At 38.3% G+C, this 23,275-nt stretch overlaps 1 protein-coding gene across 1 annotated transcript in view; it reads right to left on the minus strand.

The window, feature by feature from the left end:
• Positions 1–23,064, minus strand: part of LEO1 (LEO1 homolog, Paf1/RNA polymerase II complex component) — a 42,661-nt gene extending 19,597 nt beyond the window's left edge. Inside the window, exons 1-6 of the mRNA XM_068551681.1 lie at positions 22,968–23,064; positions 9,610–10,365; positions 6,943–7,047; positions 3,348–3,442; positions 2,241–2,386; positions 1,438–1,522 (exon numbers count right to left, since the gene is read on the minus strand). Of these exons, the coding sequence (XP_068407782.1) occupies positions 1,438–1,522; positions 2,241–2,386; positions 3,348–3,442; positions 6,943–7,047; positions 9,610–10,365; positions 22,968–23,025 (1,245 nt within the window). The 5' untranslated portion in view covers positions 23,026–23,064. The remainder of the gene's footprint in view (positions 1–1,437; positions 1,523–2,240; positions 2,387–3,347; positions 3,443–6,942; positions 7,048–9,609; positions 10,366–22,967) is intronic.
• Between the last annotated feature and the right edge of the window lie 211 nt (positions 23,065–23,275).

Consider the following 23,275-nt stretch of genomic DNA (forward strand, 5'->3'; position numbering starts at 1 on the left):
TAATGGAGACTGGGATGGGGTGGGGGGTGGGGAAGCAAGGAGAAGAACAGCAAAACATCAAAAACAGTCTAAGTACTATTCTTATTAATTGTGTGACCTTGACCAAGTTAATGGTGCCTGCTTATCTCCATTTTTTCATTTGATTTCCACTTCCATTAAGAGGGAGGAGTAATGACATTTCACTGAAAAGCTTTGGAAGCCCATGCATTTTAGAGAAACCATCTTATATATCAAGGTTCTTTGGGTACTTGTGGATCTATCACACTTGAAGAGATGGAATTACTCTAAAATTTCAGCCCCTGAATTCTAAGAATGCCAGATTGCCACTTCTTAATATTTTAACACCATGTACAACATCCACCAGGAAAAAAAAAAAATATTTACAGGAAATCCTTCAGATTTAAGAATTGTAAATGCATAGCTCCAATTTCAGTATCATGAGTTCAACTGCTTCACGTTTTTTGTTTTTTAATTATTTATTTATTTTTGGCTGCACTGGGTCTCCGTTGCTGCACGCGGGCTTTCCCTAGCACGGCAAGCTGGGGCTACTCTTCATTGCAGTGCGTGGCCTTCTCATTGCGGTGGCTTCTCTTGGTGCAGAGCACGGGCTCTAGGTGCGTGGGCTTCTGTAGTTGTGGCACACGGGCTCAGTAGTTGTGGCTCAAGGGCTCTAAAGCGCAGGCTCAGTAGTTGTGGCGCACAGGCTTAGTTGCTCCACGGCATGTGGGATCCTCCCGGACCAAGGATTGAACCCATTTCCCTTGCATTCTCAGGCAGATTCTTAACCACTGCGCCACCAGTGAAGTCCCAACTGCTTCTTGTTCTCTGCTACAACTCAGCTCTAAAGCATATGCTTAAACTTACATCCTCCTTGATTAAAGGAAGATTAGAGGCTGTCCTTGGATAGAGGTAACCAGATAGCACAAGGTATCAAAGAGAAGCATTAGGAATTTAGTACAATAAAAATCTCTCCTAATAGTGAACAAGAACAATCGGAAGAATACAAAGACAGCCATACAGTAAAGTGTTAGGTACTAGTGATAAATTCTCCTTTTGTATCTGTTTTGTTCATCCTGAGATCAAAGAGCCTGAAGAAATTCCCCTTGCAGGAAGTTGTTAGAACTTAACCCACAGTACGTATGGAGGTAGCTGTTCTAAACACCAAACCACAGTACAACTTATTCTGAAGGAAGTAGCTAATAATTTTTTTAAAGCATCAAAAAAGTTTAACAGTGAGAAAAGTAACAGAAAAGTGACAGCTTTTACAGAGAAAAAGCTACGTATTTTCTTTCTAAAAATATTCTGAAAAGGTAGATAATTTGTTTGTTGATTAAACAAGAAACATAAAAAATCATTTTCAAAAGCTCAAGTCTCAAGTTAATATTCCCAGGTTTTACTTTATAAAAGAAAAAAAAAAAAAAAAGCACAGAATAGTACCTTTAATTTTAACCTGGTTCGACCTTCTTCATCCAGCATTTCCTCATCTTCAAATTCATCTTCATAATATTGAGGATCAAAAGGTCTACAAATTGTTTTTAGAATAAACCATTAATCACATTTTGTAAGAAATATCATTACCGTTATATAATGCAACTCTAAAACATCACAATAATTAAAAATCATAATGGTCAACTATAAGGAAGCATTCAAATTACTGTACCGTCTTGAAATTTGGTGTTAATACACATTGCTTGAAATAAAGTGCAAGCAAGGCTAAATATTCAAACTATTCTTTATTCTTATATGTCTTCCAAAGAGTAGACCACACATACTCTAGCTTTCCACATCATTTTGCTTAGGGAAAAAATTTTAAATAGCACAAGAGCTTGCATGTTACTTAGTGAATAATACCCATCAACACTGTTTAACTGTCCAAAACCATTAGTTTTTCTAGATCCACAATGGCTGCTACAGTAGACATTTGCAGTTTCTCTAGCAAACTTCACCACTCTCAATTTCAGCTTTTTCAGGGATCCATTAGTCAGAAACAACCAAAGACTTGTGGTGTCTGTTAATTCATAAGAAATACCAGACTGCTAAAAACAATTACAAGCATTAAAAGTCTCCTTTACCAACAGTCCATACTTTTTCTATCACAGTATATACTTGATTTATTTTTTCAAAGCTACATAACCAGTTTTCCATTTTGTGATCAGTCAACTCATACAAAATAAGAAAAATATCAACATTCTACATATTTCTATCCAACATTAAAAAACACTATTAACTGATCCCCTTACCTGGGCTCTACACTGAGAAAGTTGGGCAGCTTAACAAAATACAAGTCATTTCCTAAATCAGTGTTTACTTTGGGTATTTCTACTTCTATTCTGGTCTCAGGAATTGGCTCCTCCTCCTGTTGATCCTGAGGCAATCCATTTTCATCCTAGTAAAAGAGTCACAGAGCTTTAGATCTTGATGGGACCTTAGAGGTGGTCTAGCTCAACTTCCACACTTTAATTGCTTAGGCAGATAAGAAGTATAATGAGACATGACTTTACGGTTAACATCCAACCCCTACCAACCAACTCCCCAAAAACCTCATGGAAAACAAGATCTGTCTGGAAGCATCAATATAAGAAAATATCTCTTTTGTGATAAATCTACCTTCCACATATTCACCGATAGAAGTGTGAAATTAATCGGCACTTCAATATGAAGTCACTCTATCAATTAAAATCAGAGAAGATTATCAACAAAGCACAAAAAACATTTAAATCAATGGTTCTCAATTCACAGGTCTTTGCAGTCTAGACTCTTAAGGTATGGCGCCAACCTCATGCTGGGCAGTTCTTTCTTTCTTTCTTTCTTTTTCTTATCCATTTTTTCCCAGTGATAACATCTTGCAAAACTATAGTGCAATATCACAACCAGGAGACTGACCCTGATACAGGCAGACACAGGACATTTCCATCACCACAAAGAATCATGCTGCCCTTTTACAGCCACATCCACTTCCCTCTTGCCCTCATCCCTCCTTAATATCCATTAATCCCTTCTCCATTTCTACAATTCTGTCATTTCAATAATGTTATATAAGTGGATTCATACAGTATGTAACCTTTTGGGACTGGCTTTTTCTCACTCAGCATAATTACCTGGAACTTCATCCAAGTTGCTGCGTATATCAATAGTTAAATCCTTTTCGTTGCTCAGTAGTATTCCGTGGATGGATGTGCCATGGCAGTTATTTCTAATCCTCCTTATAACCAAGTGTTCCCATATTAACTGAGAATGTCATCTGTTTGTTGTATTTTCATACTGCAATTCATTTATCGACTTCCTCTTCCCAGCATAAGAGAGAGACTTAATACTCTCCTCCAATTCTCACTGGTAATTCTACTTACAACAGGCTGTCCTGGAGTGGGTGGTTTATCTTCCCCATCACTCCCTGAAGATATATCATCTGCACCTCCAAAGAGATCCATGGTTCCACTATTATCTTCCATATAGGAGAAAAAAATGCTCAGTATTAATATCTTTAACAATGATTCTTCAAATCTATCACTTCAACATATTCCCAAGGTTTCTAGACCAAGCACCCAGAAACCACTCAAACACAACTCTGAGCCTGGCTCTCAAAGATCTGACGAGAATGTCTGTGGAGAGGGAAGGGGGCAAATCCAGTGAAGGGCAAAGCTGCACAGGAGGCACTCCTTTCTCCCTTCACTTACTTCATCCTTGTTCTTCCACTTTCCTTTATTCCCCAGGAGCCTAAAAATATCCTCCTACAATCTAGATACTCAAATTTGGGGCTTAAGCACTCTACACAGGCCTATTGTCTATAGAGTTCCTCAAGTTTTAAAATTACAGGTCCATGTCTACCCAGGTCCCCCTCCTCTCAAGCAGAACTTCACCCAGGTATAGGCAAAACAACAACATCAACAACGATCTGTAATAAATCAATAAATCAAGGTGGGGTAGTAGAGGAGGTGACAGGAAGATAGGAAGGCAGTCAAAAAGTAGGCTGCTTGAAATTGGGATTATAGAAGAGTTATGATTATTGGTAATGACATGGTCTAGGATAAAACCATGGGAGTGAGTTATTGAGACAAGGTGAAGGACTGACCACTGAAAAAGAAGAGGCAACCTATTAGAATGGCCAAAATTCAGAACCCTGCCAACACCAAATGCTGACAAAAATATGGAGCAACAGGAACTCTCATTCACTGATGGTGGGAATGCAAAATGGTACACCCACTTTGGAGGACAGTCTGGCAGTTTCTCACCAAACTAAACATACTCTTACCACATGCCCCAGAAATTGTGCTCCTTGGTATTTGCCCAAAGGATCTGCAAACCTATATCCACATGAAAACTTGCACACGAATGTTTATAGCAGCTTTACTCATAACTGCCAAAACTCAGAAGCAACCAAAATGTCCTTCAGTAGGTGAAAGGATAAACTGGTACATCCAGACAATGGAATACAGGAATACCTCAGAGACATCTTGGGTTTGGTTCCAGACCACCACAATAAAGTGAATATTGCAATAAAGCAAGTCACATGAAATTTTTGGTTTCCCAAGGCATATAAAAGTTGTATTTACACTATGCAGTAGTCTATTAGGTGTGCAAAAGCATTATGTCTAAAAAAATGTACATATCTTAATTTTAAAACACTTTAAATTTTAAAATTATTTAAAAATTATAAAATATTTTATTGCTAAAAAATGCTAACCATCATCTGAGCCTTCAGTGAATCATAATCTTTTTGCTGGTGGAGGATTTGAAATATCACAATTACCAAAATGTGACACAGAGATATGACGTAAGCAAAAGCTGTTAGAAAAATGGTGCCAACAGACTTGCTCAATGCACGGTTATCACAAACCTTCAATTTGCAAAGGACACAGTATCTGAGAAGCACAATAAACTGAAGTGCAATATTACAAGGTATGCCTATATTACTCAGTGCTAAAAAGAAATGAGCTGTAAAACCATGAAAGACATGGAGGACACTTAAATACATATTACTAAGTGAAAGAAGCCAATCTAAAAAGGCTACTTACTATATGATTCCAACTATGACATTCTGGAAAAGGCAAAACTATGGAGACAGTAAAAAGATCACTGGTTGCCAGAGGTTAGGCAGGAGGGAGGGATGAACAGGCAGAGCACAGAGAATTTTAGGACAGTGAAACTATTCGGTATGACATGAAGATGGTGGATCCATGTCATCATACATTTTTCCAAACCCACAGAATGTACAATACCAAGAAGTGAACCGTAATGTAAACTATGGATTTTGGGTGATTACAATGTGTCACTGTAGGTTCATCAGTTGTAACAAATGTACCACTCTGGTGGAGGACGTTGATAGTGGGGCAAGCTATGCATGACTTGGGGCAGGGCATATATGAGAAATCTCTACCTTGCCCTCAGTTTTGCTGTGAACCTTATACTGCTCTAAAAAAAAAAATTTTTTTTTTTAAAAGAGGAGGAAGGAGGAAGGTCACAAGTATTGAAAAGTTCATCTATATGATAAAATCACCAAAACTACAACTCCATCCACCAACACTCTCACGTCCCCACTTGATTATTTTCTTCTTAGGTCTTATCACCATCTAACATTTCATTTACTTATTGTGTTATTAGTCTCCCTACCTTACACTGACCCCACCAGAATATGGGTTCTACAAGGGAGAAGTCTTTATCTGTTTTGATTATTGCTACATTCTGAGTGCACAGAATAGTACTAGTACAAAGCAGGTTCTCAATAAATAACTGTAAAAAGATAAAATAATTAATATATCTAATTCTCACAACAACGCTGTTAGGTGGTTAGCATCATCTCCCTCTTACAGATCAGAAAATTTAAGTGTAGTAAGTAAGTAATTTGACCAAAATCATATAGTTGGAAAGTACAATAGAACCATAAAGATTCTAACTTGGGTCATCTGATTCCAAAGTCCATGTACATAGATCTAAAGATGTTTAAGTAAACCCCAGAGCTTGTTCTGTCCAGCTCTCTCCTTTTCTCTCTAGCTGACTCTCTAAATGTTTGCTTTAGTTATACTGTTACGTGTGATAATTTATATAAGCTATTTAACATTAATGCCTAATTACCATTCAGCACAAAAATGGCTGTGCATATCAAACTTATGTTTGCTGTAACTTTTACACTAACATCTTATCTTTATTGTATAGTAACTAGCCATTTGAAATGTAGTCACACGTAGAGGTGAACAGGTAGATCTTTTATCCTTACAACAAACCCACCTTACCTAACACTAAGTTTTTATAAACTCTTCATCTAAACCAGAGCTTGGGGACTTCCCTGCTGGCGCAGTGGTTAAGAATCCGCCTGCCAGTGCAGGGGACACAGGTTCAATCCCTGGTCCGGGAAGATCCCACATGCCAAAGAGTAACTAAGCCCATGCGCCACAACTACTGAGCCTGCGCTCTAGAGCCTGCGAGCCACAACTACTGAAGCCCGTGTGCCTAGAGCCCGTGCTCCGCAACAAGAGAAGCCACCTCAATGAAAAGCCCACGCACCGCAATGGAGAGTAGCCCCCGCTCGCCGCAACTAGAGAAAGCCTGCCCACAGCAACAAAGACCCAACGCAGCCAAAAGTAAATAAATAAAATAAATAAATTTATTAAAAAAAAAAAAAAAGAAGAACAAGCTAACAAGGTGCGCTGGAACTGTCATTATTCAAACAAAAGAATGGACATTGCCACCTCCACCTCAATCAGAGCCTCAGCCCCTAATAGCAGATTCACTCTGACTATAAATGAAGCAGGTTCTTCAACTAATTAAGTGCAAGCAATTTCTCCTATCTGTACAACTTGCCTTGCATTTAGTGTACACTAAATGTATCCACACTCTCTTCTGTGGGTCTTGCAGTCTGGGGCCAGTGCCCAGGGTTGGGAATGCACTACAGTGAAATGCAGAGAGAGGGATGGAAATACAGATATATAAAAGAAGTAATTGGAGTACCTTTTGGTACCTCAGTGTCACTATCTGCTTCTGAATCAGATGCAATTGCATTCTTGCGTTTCATTCGTAAAACTTCATCTTCACTATCACTGCCTCTTGCAGATTCTGTAAGAGGAGAATCAGAAGATCTGCATAATCACAGTCATATTATTACTTAGAATTTTGTGTTTTAAAAGCAACATTAGGAAAATAAATAAATAAATAAATAAAAGCAACATTAGGGATAAACAAACTGTGGTATACCCATACAATGGAAAACTACTCAGTAATAAGTAAGAATGAACTACTGATACATGTAACGATTTGGGTAAGTCTCAAATGCATTACGCTAAGTGAAAGAAAAAAGGTTACATACTGTATGATTCCATTTATATGATGACATTCTCAAAAAGACAAAACTACAGTGACAGGACAGAGCAGTAGTTGTCAATGGTCACAGGTAGGGAAGTATATAACTACAGAAGGTATAGAATGAGGGAGTTTTCTAGGGTGACAGAACTATTCTGTATCTTGACTGTGGTGGTGGTTACACAAATCTATACATGCATTAACACTAACAGAACTGTACATACACACACAAAAATCAACTTACTATAGTAAATTTTAAAATAAAGTTAATAAAAGGAACATTGGTTTCTGTAAGCAGAAAAACTTGGGAGAATGTGAAAAGCAGTACTAAAACTTAAAATTAAATTTATATACCACTCATTACAGAAGAAAAAAAAAAGAGGTAAAAGTATTGCAATGGAAGAGACAAATATATCTGGATGGTACAATTATTTACTTAATTATAAACTTCAAAAATGACCACTGTAATGAAGAAGATGTGGCACATATATACAATGGAATATTACTCAACCATAAAAAGAAACGAAATTGAGTTATTTGTAGTGAGGTGGATGGACCTAGAGTCTGCAATACAGAGTGAAGTAAGTTAGAAAGAGAAAAACAAATACCGTATGCTAACACATATATATGGAATCTAAAAAAAAAAAAAAATGGTCATGAAGAACCTAGGGGCAGGATGGGAATAAAGATGCAGACCTACTAGAGAATGGACTTGAGGACATGGGGAGGGGGAAGGGTAAGCTGGGACAAAGTGAGAGAGTGGCATGTGTATATATATACACTACCAAACGTAATACCGATAGCTAGTGGGAAGCAGCCGCATAGCACAGGGAGATCACCTCAGTGCTTTGTGACCACCTAGAGGGGTGGGATAGGGAGGGTGGGAGGGAGGGAGACACAAGAGGAAAGAGATATGGGGATATATGTATAGGTGATTCACTTTGTTATAAAGCAGAAACTAACACACCATTGTAAAGCAATTATACTCCAATAAAGATGTTAAAAAAAAAAAAAGAACCATTGAAGAACTAGTTTAGAATTAAGCAGAATGACCAGCTACAAGATTCCTACTATGACTCTAGTTTTAGGTTAGCCTGCTAGTATTTGGGAAGTAGTGCATGAGCCTTAATGATTCTGGTAACAGTACAAATAACTCTACCCAGAACTAGTTACTGAGTACTTACTGCAGTCCTATAGTCTATATAGACCTATATCCATCTCTGGAAATTTTCTGATCTCCTCTCCTAAATAATGCTAAAATGTGGTCTTGAATGCTATCCTGAGGTATGTATTACAGGGGAAAAGACCCCCTCTCTCCATACTGCAGCTCTCTAAGAAGACAGGATCAATATGTAATTATAATCAACCACTTATAAAAATGAAGCAATCCAGATATTAATTACTTCAGGAAGACTTCCAACCTAATCAAAGTGACTTTTACATAATACAAAAAAAGAAGATGGTTAATTGTTTTAATATTCTATATGAGAACGTGTTAACTTCAGGAGAACAGTGTAAATGACTATTATAAAACGGGGTCCAGAAGCCAAAGTTCAGCTCTGTGTTTCCTGCTGTCTTTAGGGAATGAATGTTTTGATCTAAGCACATCTCCCCAGGATGAGGACGCATGTGTCAAGCTATCATAGCTCACTGAGATCATCCAGCTGTGTTTTCATTTTCTGGATATTATGCTCCCCAGGTAACCTCCTGATTGTTATAATTTGGCATCCAATGTAGATTTTCCCCCAAAGGAAAGGATACAGTGATAAGAGAGACATAATTGATGCTCTTGAAACAAACAATTTTGCAATTCAATTTTTATAGTTTCCTGTGAATTTGATTAGTTTGAGTACACTCCTTGGAGCCTGATTACCTCTGGAGGATGAAATTTTGGATCTCAAATAAACTGAGCTGGAACACCTCATTATAGCTACCCTATGGGGGAGTTTCAATGGTATTGGGTTTTTTCACCCAGGCAAATCTATTCTCACCTGAGGCATGCTCTTAGTTACCCATAAAAATGGAACTAACTATTTGATATCTAGCTACTTTAGCACTATACATCTTTCTCTAAGACTTTCCTCTTTAAATTTTTTTCTTCCTGATCTATCATCAATTAAATGGAAGGGGAATAAGAGAAATAATACATGGATTAGGAAAATGTTTAAAGGCAAAATGTAAAGAGTTAGAAAAGGCTAAAATAGAGGGACAGAAGAGAAAAAACAGGGTACTAAAAGTAGGAATGTGAAAAGAATAAATGAGCCCCTGCTGTACCTGAATGCTTCTACCAAACCATTATGGTTCTCATAAATGTATTACCTGACTTATGGTCCTGTTCCTCTTCATCATCTGAATGCCTGTGTTCTTCATCCGAGGCCTGTGGCCTTTCATCATCAGAATTTTGCATTTTCTCGTCATCAGACATCTGTGGCCGCTCTTCATCATCAGAATTCTGTTTCTCATCATCATTATCAGAAGCTGCTGGCCGTTCATCATCCGAATTAGCCTTCTCCTCCTCAGACAGTTGTTGTCTCTCATCATCTGAAAGCTGAGGCCTCTCCTCATCATCTGTGTTCTGCATTTTCTCATCATCATCAGAATTCTGCAGTTTATCTTCATCAGATCCTTGTGCCCTCTCCTCATCATCAGAATTTTGTATCTTTTCATCATCTGACTGGTCACTTTTATCTTCTCTGCCCCATTTTTCATCATCTGAATGTGCTTTTTCAGAACCTTCCGCTTCTGAGTGATGGCTCCCTCCATCTGATCTATGACCTTCATCGTCATCGTCATTGTGGGCTTCTGATCCACTGTGCTGATCTACATCTGAGGGATCATTGTCTTCATGGTCAGAACGCTCAGAAGCTTCTGATCTATTGTCTGATCCTTCAGAGTGATTATCACTCCCACTATGATGAGAAGCTCCCTCATCCTCACTGTCATCTCCAAACAGTTCCTTATTACTTGGTTTTCCTGAGTCTTCTCTTTCATCTTGATCACTTTCACTTCCAGAGGCATTACTGCCAGAAGCAACATTCTCTTGATCAGAATCTGAGCCTGATCCAGAATCTGAATCTATGGGATCATATAAACACAGGGTGATGTAAGCAAAAAAAGCAGAATAAGCAACACCAAAAGTCCATCCCAACATAAAAGCAATGAGAAAATTTGTCAAAAGCTGTTAGCAACTATTTTCTCAGACTCTGGAAACTAACTAAAAGTTGCAGCAACCAGGGGAATGCTTAACAAGAAAAAAAAGCTGAGTCTCAGTAAGAAAAAAGGGGTGTTTTAACATACCCCCCCACCCCCAACCCACCCCTTGGTCAATGGTGCCTTGAAGATAATAGCCCAAACTTCTGGTGCATGTACCCCTAATGGAGGGAGCAGAAGGCACCTCATTTGCAAAGAATCATGGTTGTTAGTTTTGATCTGTCTGGTGGATCACTGAGGGACTGGCTCAAAGGGCTTGACTTTATCTCACCTAACTTGGAACTCTCTTGTTGTTAAGGAAGCTACCTGAGAGTGTTGGTCAAACACATTTACAGGCAAATGTATTAGTTGCCTCTGTCTGGGATAATGGAAAGCAGTTGAGGCAAACAACAGACTAACTAAAAAGCTTGGGAGAAAAGGCTGAGGAATGACATAATATAAGGTCTTTTAAAAGCTTCCACAATAAACGAAACAAAAAAAAAGAAAAGAAAAGGAAAAAAAACACCCACATATTCTTACTGACCTGAAAAGCCATGCACTTGCCCAGGGCTGTGCACATGCTCAAGAAAGAACCAAGAAGGCCCTAAGCTCTCACTTCCAGCTGACCTTCAGGCTCTGTGCAAGCAGGAAATGAAGGCAAAGACAGGTTATAAACAACCTGGTTGAGTGTTGAAAGCATGCCCTAACACACACACAGAGCCAATCTGCAAAGGCTGGGAGTTTTTTTGTTACTGTTGTTGTTTCTTTTTTTGCATTTAAGGAAATCTCTGTCCAATCACTAGCTGACCACTAAGCTAATGGAACAGAGACTTTAGTGGCTATACACAACAAAGATTGCAGACTTCACAAAATTAGTTCAAAAGAATCACTAAACAATAACTACTACAACAAATGCTGGGGGGGGGGTAGGGGGAAGAGAGTGCTGTCCTGAGTCACCACATTACAATATTCAAAATGTCCATTTAAAAACAAAAAATTACAAGGCCTGCAAAGAAAGAAGGAAGCATGGCCCATACATATGAAAAAAGGCTACACACTGTCCCTGAAGAAGCCCAGTCAATGAAAATGATGTCTTACCAAATAGAGAATATCAATAAAAAGACAGATATTATAAAAAAAGAACTGAACAGAAATTCTGGAGTTGGAAATTACAATAACTGAAATGAAAAATTCACTAAAGGGACTAAACAGCAGATGTGAGTAGGAAGAAGAAAGAATCAGGAAACTTTAAGATACATCAACTGAGATTATCCAGTCTGATGAACAAAAAGAGAAAAGAGTGAAGAAAAATGAAAAGTCTAAAAGACTTGTGGGAAACCAGCAAGTATACTAATCTATGCATAATGGGAGTTCCAGAAGAAGAGAAAAAAGAGAAAGGGACAGAAAGAATATTTGAAGAAATAATAGCCAAAAACTCCCCAAATTTGAAGAAAGACATCGACGTACACATACAAGTTTATCAACAAATACCAAGTAGGATAAAGTTAAAGAGACGCACACCTAGACACATCATTATCAAACTGTCTAAAGACAAAGAAAAAATCCTGAAAGCAGCAAAGCAACAGGTCCCATACAAAGGGATCCTCAATAAGGATAACAGTTGATTTCTCATCAGAAACCATAAAAACCAGGAGGCAGTGGTATGAAATATTCAAAGTGCGGAAAGAAATACTGTCAACCAAGAATTCTATATCCAGCAAAACTATCCTTCAAAAATGAAGGAATTATGAGCAGCAACAACAACAAAAGATAAATTGGATTTCCTCAAAATGAAAAGCTTTTATGCAAGAAAGGACATTATCAAGAAAGTGAAAAAACAGCTTACAGAATGGGACAAAATATTTGCAAACCATGTATCTGTCAAGTATATGTATATACTTACAGTACAGTATCCAGATTATATAAAGAATGTTTACAACAAAAAGACAAAAACCCATTTGAAAAATAGACAATAGACTTGAATAGACATTTCTGCATAGTTATACAAATGAAACAAGTACATGAAAAGATGCTCAACATCATTAGCCATTAGGAAATGGAAATCAAAACCACAATTAGATATCACTAGACACCAACAGCAATGGCTGTATTTTAAAGAGCAGGGGGGGTGGGGTGGAGGGAGAAGTAAAATAAGTATTGGCAAGGATATGAAGAAATAGAACACTCAAACATTGCTGGTGGTAATTGAAAATGGTCCAGCTGCTATAAAAAATGGTTTGGTTGTTTCTCAAAAAGTAAAACAAAGAATTACCATATGACTCAGCAATTCCACTCCTACATATATACCCAAAAGAACTGAAAACAGGCACTCACACAAGTACTTGTACACAAACAACATCACTATTTAAAAGCCAAAAGATGGAAACAACCCAATGTCCATCAACAGCTGGATAAACAAATTGGGATATATACACAGAGTGGAATACTATTCAGTCATTAAAAAGAAATGAAGTACTGATACGTACTACAATTGTGGATGAACTTCGAAAACATGATGGTAAGAGATAGAAATCAGACACAAAGGGCCACATGTTAGGAATTCCTTGGCGGTCCAGTGGTTAGGACGCCACACTCTCACTGCCAAGGGCTCAGGTTCAATCCCTGGTTGGAGAATTAAGATCCCACAAGCCTCGAGGTGCAGCAAAAAAAAAAAAAAAAGCCACATGTTTTATGATTCCACTTGTATGAAATGTCCAGAATAGATAAATCCATAGATGCAGAAAGCAGACTGATGGTTCATGGGGGCTAGCAAAAGGAGCAAATGGCAAGTAACTGCTTAATGGGTATGGCGTTTTATTTTGAGGTGATGAAAATGTTTCAGAACTAGATAGAGATAGTGGCTACACAACATTTTAAAGGTACTAAATACCACTGAATTGTTCACTTAAAAATGGCATATTCGGGGACTTCCCCAGTGGTCCAGTGGTAAAGAATGCACCTTCCAATGCAGGGGACTCGGGTATGATCCCTGCTCAGGGAACTGAGATCCCACATGCCACAGGGCAACTAAGCCCTCGCGCCACAACTACCGAGCTCGTGCGCCTCAATGAGAGAGCATGCATGCTGCAAACTACAGAGCCCATGCATCCTGGAGCCCGTGCGCCACAACTAGAGAAAGAAAAAAAAAATGGCATATTCTGTAACCAAACTGAAAAGAAGTAAAACTGTCACTATTTGCAGATGACATGATATTATATATCGAAAATCCTAAAGACTCCACCAGAAAACTGTTAGAACTAATAAATAAATTCAATAAAGTTGCAGGATACAATATCAATATACAGTTGTGATTCTATACACTAATAACGAGCTATCAGAAAGAGAAATTAAGAAAACAATCTCATTTACGATTGTATCAAAAAGAGTAAAATACTTAGGAACAAATTTAACCAAAAAGCTGAAAGACCTGTACGCTGAAAACACTGATGAAAGAAACAGAAGAAGATACAAATAAATGGAAAGGTATTCCACGCTCATGGATTGGAAGAATCAATATTGTTAAAATGTCCATACTACCCAAAGCAATCTACATATTGAACACAATCCCTATAAAAATTCCAATGGCATTTTTTCACAGAAATAGAACAAAGAACTCTAAAATTTGTATGGAACGGAAAAAAAACCCAAATAGCCAAAGCAATCTTGAGATAAAAGAATAAAGCTGAAGGCATCATGCCCTTGATTTCAAGCTGTATTACAGACACATAAATCAATGGAACAGAATAAAGAGCTCAGAAATAAACCCACACATATATGGTCAATTAATTTACAACAAAGGAACCAAGCCAAGAATACACAATGGGGTAAGGATAGTCTCTTCAATAAATGGTGTTGGGAAAACTGGACAGCAACATGCAAAAGAATGAAACTGGACCACTATCTTACACCATATACAAAATTTAACTCTAAATGGATTAAACTTAAATTTTAGGCCTGAAACCATAAAACTCCTAGAAGAAAACAGGCAGTAAGCTCCTTGACATGGTCTTGGTTATCATTTTTTGGATTTGACACCAAAAGCAAAGGCAACTAAAGCAAAAATAAACAAGAGTGACACATCAAACTAAAAAGCTTCTACACAGCAAAGGAAGCCAACAACAAAATGAAAAGGCAACCTACTAAATGGGATAAAATATTTGCAAATCATATATCTGATAAAGGGTTAATATCCAAAATATATAAAGAACTCACACTATTCAATAGCAAACAAACAAACAACACAATTAAAAAATGGGCAGAAGAACTGAATAGACACTTTCCCAAAAAAGACAGATGGCCAACAGGTACATAAAAAGATGCTCAACATCACTAATCAGATAAATGAAAATCAAAACCACAGTTAGAATGGCTATTTTCAAAAAGACAAGAAGTAACAAGTGTTGGAGAGGATGTGGAGAAAAGGGAACGTTTGTAATTGTTGGTGGGATTGTAAAGTGCTGCAGTCACTATGGAAAACATTATGGAAATGCTTCAGAAAAAGAACAGAACTACTATATGATCCAGCTATTCCACTTCTGGGTATTTATCCAAAGAACACAGAAATACTAATTTGAAAAGATATATGCACATCTATGTTCACTGCAGCATTACTTACAATAGCCAAGATATGGAAACAACCTAAGTGTGCATCTAGAGACAAGTGGACAAAGAAAATGTGGTGTATATATACAATAAAATATTATTCATGCCACTGTAAATATGGCATATATATATATAATGGAATATTATTCAACCATAAAAAAGAAAGAAATCTTGGGAATTCCCTGGCGGTCCAGTGGTTAGGACTGGGCGCTTCCATGGCAGGGGGCCCGGGTTCGATCCCTGGTTGGGGAACTAAGATCCCGCAAGCCACGTGGCACAGCCAAAGAAAAAAGGAAGGAAATCTTGCTGTTTACAACAACATGGATGGATCTCGAGGGCATTATGCTAGGTAAAATAAGCAGACAGAGAAAGACAAATACTGTATGTATGATATCACTTATATGTGGGATCTAAAAAAACAAAAACACAAAGCTCATGGATACAGAGAATAAATTGGTGGTTGTTAGAGACTGAGGGAAGGGGGAGAGGTGGACAAAATGGGTGAAGGGAGTCAAAAGATACAAACTTCCAGTTATAAAATAAATAAGTCATGGGGATGTAATATACAGCATGATGACTACAGTTAATAGACTGTATTGCATATTTGAAAGTTGCTAAGAGAGTAGATTTTAACAGTTCTCATCACAGTAAAATAAATTCTGTAACAAGGTATGGTGACAAATGTTAACTAGACTTACTGTGGTGACCATTTCACAATATATATAAATATCAAATCATTATGTTGTACACATGGAACTAATGTTGTATGTCAATTATACCTTAATAAAAATAAAATAAGATGGTAAATTTTATGTTATGTAAATCTCACCTCAATAAAAACAAATTTAGAGTTTGTTGCCAGTGCCCTACAAGAAATGCTGAAGGGAGTCCTTCAGGCCGAAATGAAAGGACAATGGGCAGTAACTTGAATCCACAAGAAAAAATAAAGAACACCAGTAAAGGTAACTAAATAGGTGAGTATAAAGGTCAGTATTAATGTATTTCTAGTTAGTGACTCCTCTTTTTTCATAAGATTTAATTTAAAAGACAATTGTATAAAACAATAATTATAAATCTACATCACTGGGCAGTGTATAAAGATATAATTTGTGACAACAATAAAAAGGTGAGAGGACGGAGCTATATAGAAAAAAAGTTTTTGTATACCATTGAAATTAAGTTGGTATTAATACAAACTAGATTGTTAGAAATTAAGATTAATTGTAGTCACCAGAGAAACCATTAAGAAAGTTACTAAAACTAAAAATATACAGACAAAGAAACAAGAAGGGAATCACGACAGTACACTACAGAAAAAGCAGTCATAAAGGAAGACAGTAATAAGAAGAATTGAGGAACAAAAAAGACATGACATAGAAAACAAATATCAAAATGGCAGAAGTCCTTCCTTACTGGTAATTACTTTAAATGTATATAAATCAACTTCTCCAATGAAAAGGCAGAAATTGGCAGGATGAATTTTAAAAATGATCCATCCTGGGACTTCCCTGGTGGCCCCATGGTTAAGAATCCTCCTGCCAATGCAGGGGACACAGGTCCGAGCCCTGGTCCAGGAAGATCCCACATGCCGCGGAGCAACTAAGCCCGTGCACCGCAACTACTGAGCCTGCGCTCTAGAGCCCACAAGCCACAGCTACTGAAGCCTGTGTGCCTAAAGCCCTGCTCTGCAACAAGAGAAGCCACCGCAACGAGAAGCCCACGCACCACAACAAAGAACTGCCCCTGCTCCCTGCAACTAGAGAAAGCCCGCATGCACCAACAAAGACCCAACGTAGCCAAAAATAAATAAATAATTTTTAAAAAAAAAGATCCATCTATATGCTGTGTACAGGACAGTCTCTTTAGAACCAATACACAAATAGGTTTAAAGTGAAAAAAATGGAAAAAGATATACCATGTAAACAGTAACCAAAAAGCACAGTAGTTATACTAATAACAGACAAAATAAGTCTTAAGATAAATTGTTACAAAAGACAAAAAAGGACATCACAAAATGATAAAAAGGGTCAATCCAACATGAAGATATAATAATTTAAAACATATATGCACCTGCATGTAAATCAATGAAGTTACAACACACCCTCACACCGTACACAAAAATAAACTCAAAATGGTTTAAAGACTTAAATATAAGACATGACACCATAAAACTCCTAGAAGAGAACACAGGCAAAATATTCTGACATAAATCGTACCAATGTTTTCTTAGGTCAGTCTACCGAGGCAATACAAATAAAAGCAAAAATAAACAAATGGGACCTAATCAAACTTACAAGCTTTTGTACAGCAAAGGAAACCATAAGCAAAATGAAAAGACAACATGCAGACTGGGAGAAAATATTTGCAAATGATGTGACCAACAAGGGCTTAATTTCCAAAATATACCAATAGCTCATACAACTCAATAACAAAAAAACAAACAACCCAATCAAAAAATTGGCAGAAGGGGCTTCCCTGGTGGCGCAGTGGTTGAGAATCTGCCTGCTAATGCAGGTGACACGGGTTCGAGCCCTGGTCTGGGAAGATCCCACATGCCGCAGAGCAACTAGGCCCGTGAGCCACAACTACTGAGCCTGCGCGTCTGGAGCCTGTGCTCCGCAACAAAAGAGGCCGCGATAGTGAAGAGGCCTGCGCACCGCGATTAAGAGGGGCCCCCGCTTGCCACAACTAGAGAAAGCCCTCACAGAGAAACGAAGACTCAACACAGCCAAAAACAAATATAAAAATAAATAAATAAATAAAAATACTAAATATCCTGTGTCAAAAAAAAAAAAAAAAAAGGGCAGAAGATCTAAACAGACATTTCTCCAAAGGTGACATACAGATGGCCAACAGGAACATGAAAAGATGCTCAACATGGCTAATTATTAGAGAAATGCAAATCAAAACTACAATGAGGTACCACATCACACTAGTCAGAATGGCCATCATTAAAAATGTCTACAGATAACAAACGCTGGAGAGGGTGTGGAGAAAGGGAACCTTCCTACACTGTTGGTGTGAAAGTAAATTGGTGCAGCCCCTATGGAGAACAGTATGGAGGTTCCTCAAAAAACTAAAAATAGAGTTGCCATATGATCCAGCAATGCTACTCCTGGGCAAATATCCGGACAAAACTATAATTCAAAAAGATACATGCACCCCTATGTTCACAGCAGCACTGTTCACAATAGCCAAGACATGGAAACAACCTAAATGTCCATAGATAGATGAATGGATAAAGGAGATGTGAGAGACATATATATATATGATATATATATAAATATCATATATATGTATACACACACACATATACACACAATGGAATATAAAAAAAGAATGAAATAATGCCATTTGCAACTACATGGATGGACCTAGAAATAATCCTACTAAGTGAAGCAAGTCAGAATGAGAAAGACAAATACCATAGGATATCACTTATGTGTGGAATCTAAAATATGACACAAATGAACTTATCTATGAAAAAGACTCACAGTCATAGAGAACAGACCTGTGGTTGCGAAGGGGGAGTGGGGGTGGGAGAGGGTTGGACTGGGAGTTTGGGACTAGCAGATGCAAACTATTATATACACTGAGCTGGCCACAAAGTTCATTCAGTTTTAAGTAAAAATAAAACACACATTTTTCATTTTCACCAAGAAGTTTATTAAATGTATTCATTAACCAAACGAACTTTTTGGCCAACCCAACAGAATGAATAAACAACAAGGTCCTATTGCATAGCACAGGGAACTATATTCAATATCTTGTAATAAATCATAATGGAAAAGAATATGAAAAAATTATGTAATATATATGTATATGTATATATGTATAATATATAAGTATAACTGAATCACTGTGCTGTACACCAGAAACTAACACAACATAGTAAATCAACTACACTTCAATAAAACTATATATATATATATATATATATGCACCAAAAGAAAAAAAAAAACAAACCAACAGAATTGAAGGAAGAAATAGACAGTTCAACAATAACAATTGGAAACTTCAAATACCCCACTTTCAATAATGGTCAGAACAAACAGAAGGTCAGTAAGGAAACAGAGGACTTGAACAATGCTATAAAACAACCAGACATAATAGACATCAATAGAACTCTCCACTCAACAGAATATACATTCTTCCCAACTGCACATGCAACATTCTCCAAGACAGACCATAATTTTAGGACACAAAACAAGTCTCAACAAATTTGAAAAGACTAAAATAATACACAGTATGTTCTCTGACCACAACAGAATGAAACTGAAATCCATCACAGAAAAAAATCTGGAAAATTCACAAATATGTGGAAATTAAACAACGCACTCAAACAATCAAGGGTGCAAAGAAGAAATCACAAGGGAAATTAGAAAATATTTTGACATGAATGAAAATGATAACAAAGCCTACCAATACTTAAGGGATGCAGGGAAAGCAGTGCTAAAAAGGAAATTTGTAGCTGTAAACACATACATTAAAAAACAAAACAAAACTCAAACTGATAATGTAACCTTTCACTTTAAGGAACTAGAAAAAGAAAACTATACCCAAAGCAAGCAGAAGGAAAAAAAATAATAAAGATTAGAGCAGAGATAAATAAAATAAAGAACAGAAAAAAATAATAGAATCAATGAAACCAAAAGTTCATTCTTTAAAAACTTAAGATTGACACACCTTTAGCTAGGCTGACCAAGGGAAAAAAATACCCTCAAATTACTAAAATCAGGAATGGAAGTGGGGATTTTACTACTAATTTTTCAGAAAATAAGACTAAAAGAGAACACTATAAACAACTGTATACCAACAAGTTAAATAATTTAGATGAAATGGATTAATTCCTAGAAATACACAATCTACCAAAACTGACTCAAGATGAAACAAAATCTGAATAGACCTATAACAAGTAGAGTTTGAATCAGTAATCAAAAAGTTTCTAACAAAGAAAAGCCAGGACAAGATGGCTTCACTGGTGAATCCTATCAAACATTTAGAGAAGAATTAATCCCTATCCTTCTCAAACTCTTCCAAAAACTTGAGCAAAGGGAACACTTCCTAACACATTCTAAGCCAGCATTACCCTGATACCAAAGCCAGACGAAAAATCACAAAAAAGGAAAACCACAGACCAATATCCCTCATAAATATGTATGCAAAAATACTATCAAAATACTAGCAAACCAAATCCAACAACATATTAAAAGGATATACACCATGACCAAGTGGAATTTACCCTAGGAATACAAGACTGATTCAACATCTAAAAATCAAAATGAAACACAATATTAATAAAGGATAAAATTTTGATCATTGTAATTGATGCAGAAGAGACATTTGACAAAATTCAACATCCTTTCATGATAAAACTACTCAACAAACTAGGAATCGAAGGTAATTACCTCAATGTAATAAAGGGCATCTACAAAAAACCCACAGCGGGCTTCCCTGGTGGCGCAGTGGTTGAGAATCTGCCTGCTAATGCAGGGGACACAGGTTCGGGCCCTGGTCTGGGAAGATCCCACATGCCACGGAGCAGCTAGGCCCGTGAGCCACAACTACTGAGCCTGCGCGTCTGGAGCCTATGCTCCGCAACAAGAGAGGCCGCGATAGTGAGAGGCCCGCGCACCGCGATGAAGAGTGACCCCCGGTTGCCACAACTAGAGAAAGCCCTCGCACAGAAACGAAGACCCAACACAGCCAAAAATAAAAATAAATAAATAAATAAATTAATTTTAAAAAAAAACCCCACAGCTATCATCATATGTAGTGGTAAAGAAATGGATGCTTTTTCCCAAAGATTAGGAAAAAGACAAAGATGTCCACTCTCCCCCTTCTATTCAACATTATACAGAAAGTTCTAGCTGGGGTAATTAATCAAGAAAAAGAAATAAAAGGCATCCAAATTGTAAAGGAAGAAGTAAAACCATCTCTACTCACAGATGACATGATCTTATATGCAGAAAATCCTAAAGAATACACACACCCCCCAAACAACTATTAGAGCTAATATATTCCACAAGGTTGCAGGACACAAAATTAGCAAACAAAAATCAGCTGTATTTCTACACACCAGCAATGAACAATCCAAAAATGAAATTAAGAAAACAATTCCACTTGCAACAGTATCCAAAATGAAATACTTAGGAATAAATTTAACCTAGGAAGTGCAGGACTTATACAATAAAAACTACAAAACATTGCTGAAAGAAATTAAAGAAGACCTGGCACATTTATACATGAAAGAAACACACTGGGCCTAGGTAGGAAATCTACCCACTGTTATACCAAGAAATCTGTCAAGTGTAGTTATTTTCTACGTCTGTCTTAGCCCAGAGAAATAATGAAATATGATGATATAACAGGAGTTACCCTGCCACATCCATCCTACGTTCAGGACCAACAGCAACCTTCAAGGACAGATTTGGAAGTAAATCCTAGAGAGTTCTATAATCTAACGGTAAGAGGGAAGAATGCAGCAGTAGACTTACAAGAAGGTAAAACATGAAGCCCAGAGAAGCAGCTATCTCCATACATCACTTCCCCATACCCTGAGTTTGCAATGGGAAAGCACTGCAGGGTACATCTACTATTGCTTCTACCCATCCAATTATTTACCAAGTATGCATTAAGCACTGAGGGAGGGCGGCGGGGGGGACGATCTTTTCATCATTATATCCCCTACATCTAGCAAAGTAGCTGAAACATGACAGGGGATCTATAAATGCTGAATGAACAACTTCATGGAAGTGAGTCACGGGAGGGTGCACATGGTTCTGTGCCTTGAAGGGTGAACGGGATATGGACAAGTACAGATGAAGGGGAAATGAAAACACCAGCAAAGTAAGTGGAACAAGATTAGTATACTGGGCTCTATAGTTCCAGACATCCTGACTAGAACATTCTGGATGTCCATCCTGGTAGAGCCCTCACACTAGACTTCCACCTGGTGCTCTCTTAACTATACTCTAAAAAGTATGAATAAACTGAAGCTGGAGAAAGAAAAAAACCACGATAATGCACTGTGCTAAGGAAAAAAGTAGATACTACATTACTTTGAGCCTGGGGACTTGCAAGAATTCTGAACTTGGTCTTGGGCCCCTTCTCACTTCAAATATCTCCTATTCATATTTCAAACTCAAATACCCAGTCTGTGCCAGAAAGACTTCCTTCCACCATAAACATACACTCACTAATTCATTTCATCATCAAATCCTTCATCCCTTCTCTCCAAACACAGACCTCCTATGCTCCCCAATCTAATACCACCGACTCAAGAAATTCTAGAGTTTCTGCACAGGCTCTCGGAGGACACATTATCTTATGCGTGTAACGCCTATATGCAGCCCTACCTCCGTATCCTTCCCAATCTCCTCACCCAGACATCTCAAACTCCCCAACACGCCACGCTCTGGTTTCATTCAAGAGGGCATTCTGAGCCCCTCTGCAAATTCGCCCAGCCCATCCCCATGTTCCCGAACACCTAATTTCCATTCACTCACAAGAGCCCTTACTCTGCGCTGGCCTGTGCAAGGCAGGACAGAGCAAGACTCCAAGGTTCCTCCTCCGGCTGCGCTGGCTCGCCCGGCCTCCACCCCTGCCCCGCGCCCCCTTCGCTCCATACGCTCCCAGGCACGGCTTCTTCCATGGACACCAAGAACCTCGAGGTACACACTCTGCGTCTGTCACTTCATTCCCGCCCTCGGTGGGGGGAGGCTTGCACCGCCGGGAGTGCAGGGGGAGCTGAAGCAGGAGTGGAGGAAGAGCCACCACTCGCCCGCGGCGCCGGAGCGCTCGCAGACCCGGAACCGGACCGCTGTCGAGCTCCCGCCGCAAAAGCCCCGCCACGCTCGCCTCCCCCCAAGCCCAGCCTACCCCACCTTTACGCTCAGCATCGCTGTCGGCGTCGCTCCCGAAAAGGTCCTCCATATCCGCCATTGCCGCGCACCTCAGCTGTCTTCACCGGGGGCGGCTCCGCGACTGTCTTTACGGCAGGGAACCAACGAAACGCGATAGTGTCGCAAAGATTCGCTAAAAGTCGGGTTTTCAGCTACATAGTATAGCGTGCGCAGTGAACCTGCACTTGTCGGCTCTCTTACGTCAGCAATCCTGCCCTTTCGTCAATATCTGTTCTTATTAGCGAGGATTCTCATCGGGGTACACCTGGTCTGGGTGTCGGTGGAGCGGG

The sequence above is a fragment of the Eschrichtius robustus genome, chromosome 1 (assembly GCF_028021215.1).
Source record: "Eschrichtius robustus isolate mEscRob2 chromosome 1, mEscRob2.pri, whole genome shotgun sequence".
Classification (NCBI taxonomy): Eukaryota; Metazoa; Chordata; class Mammalia; order Artiodactyla; family Eschrichtiidae; genus Eschrichtius; species Eschrichtius robustus.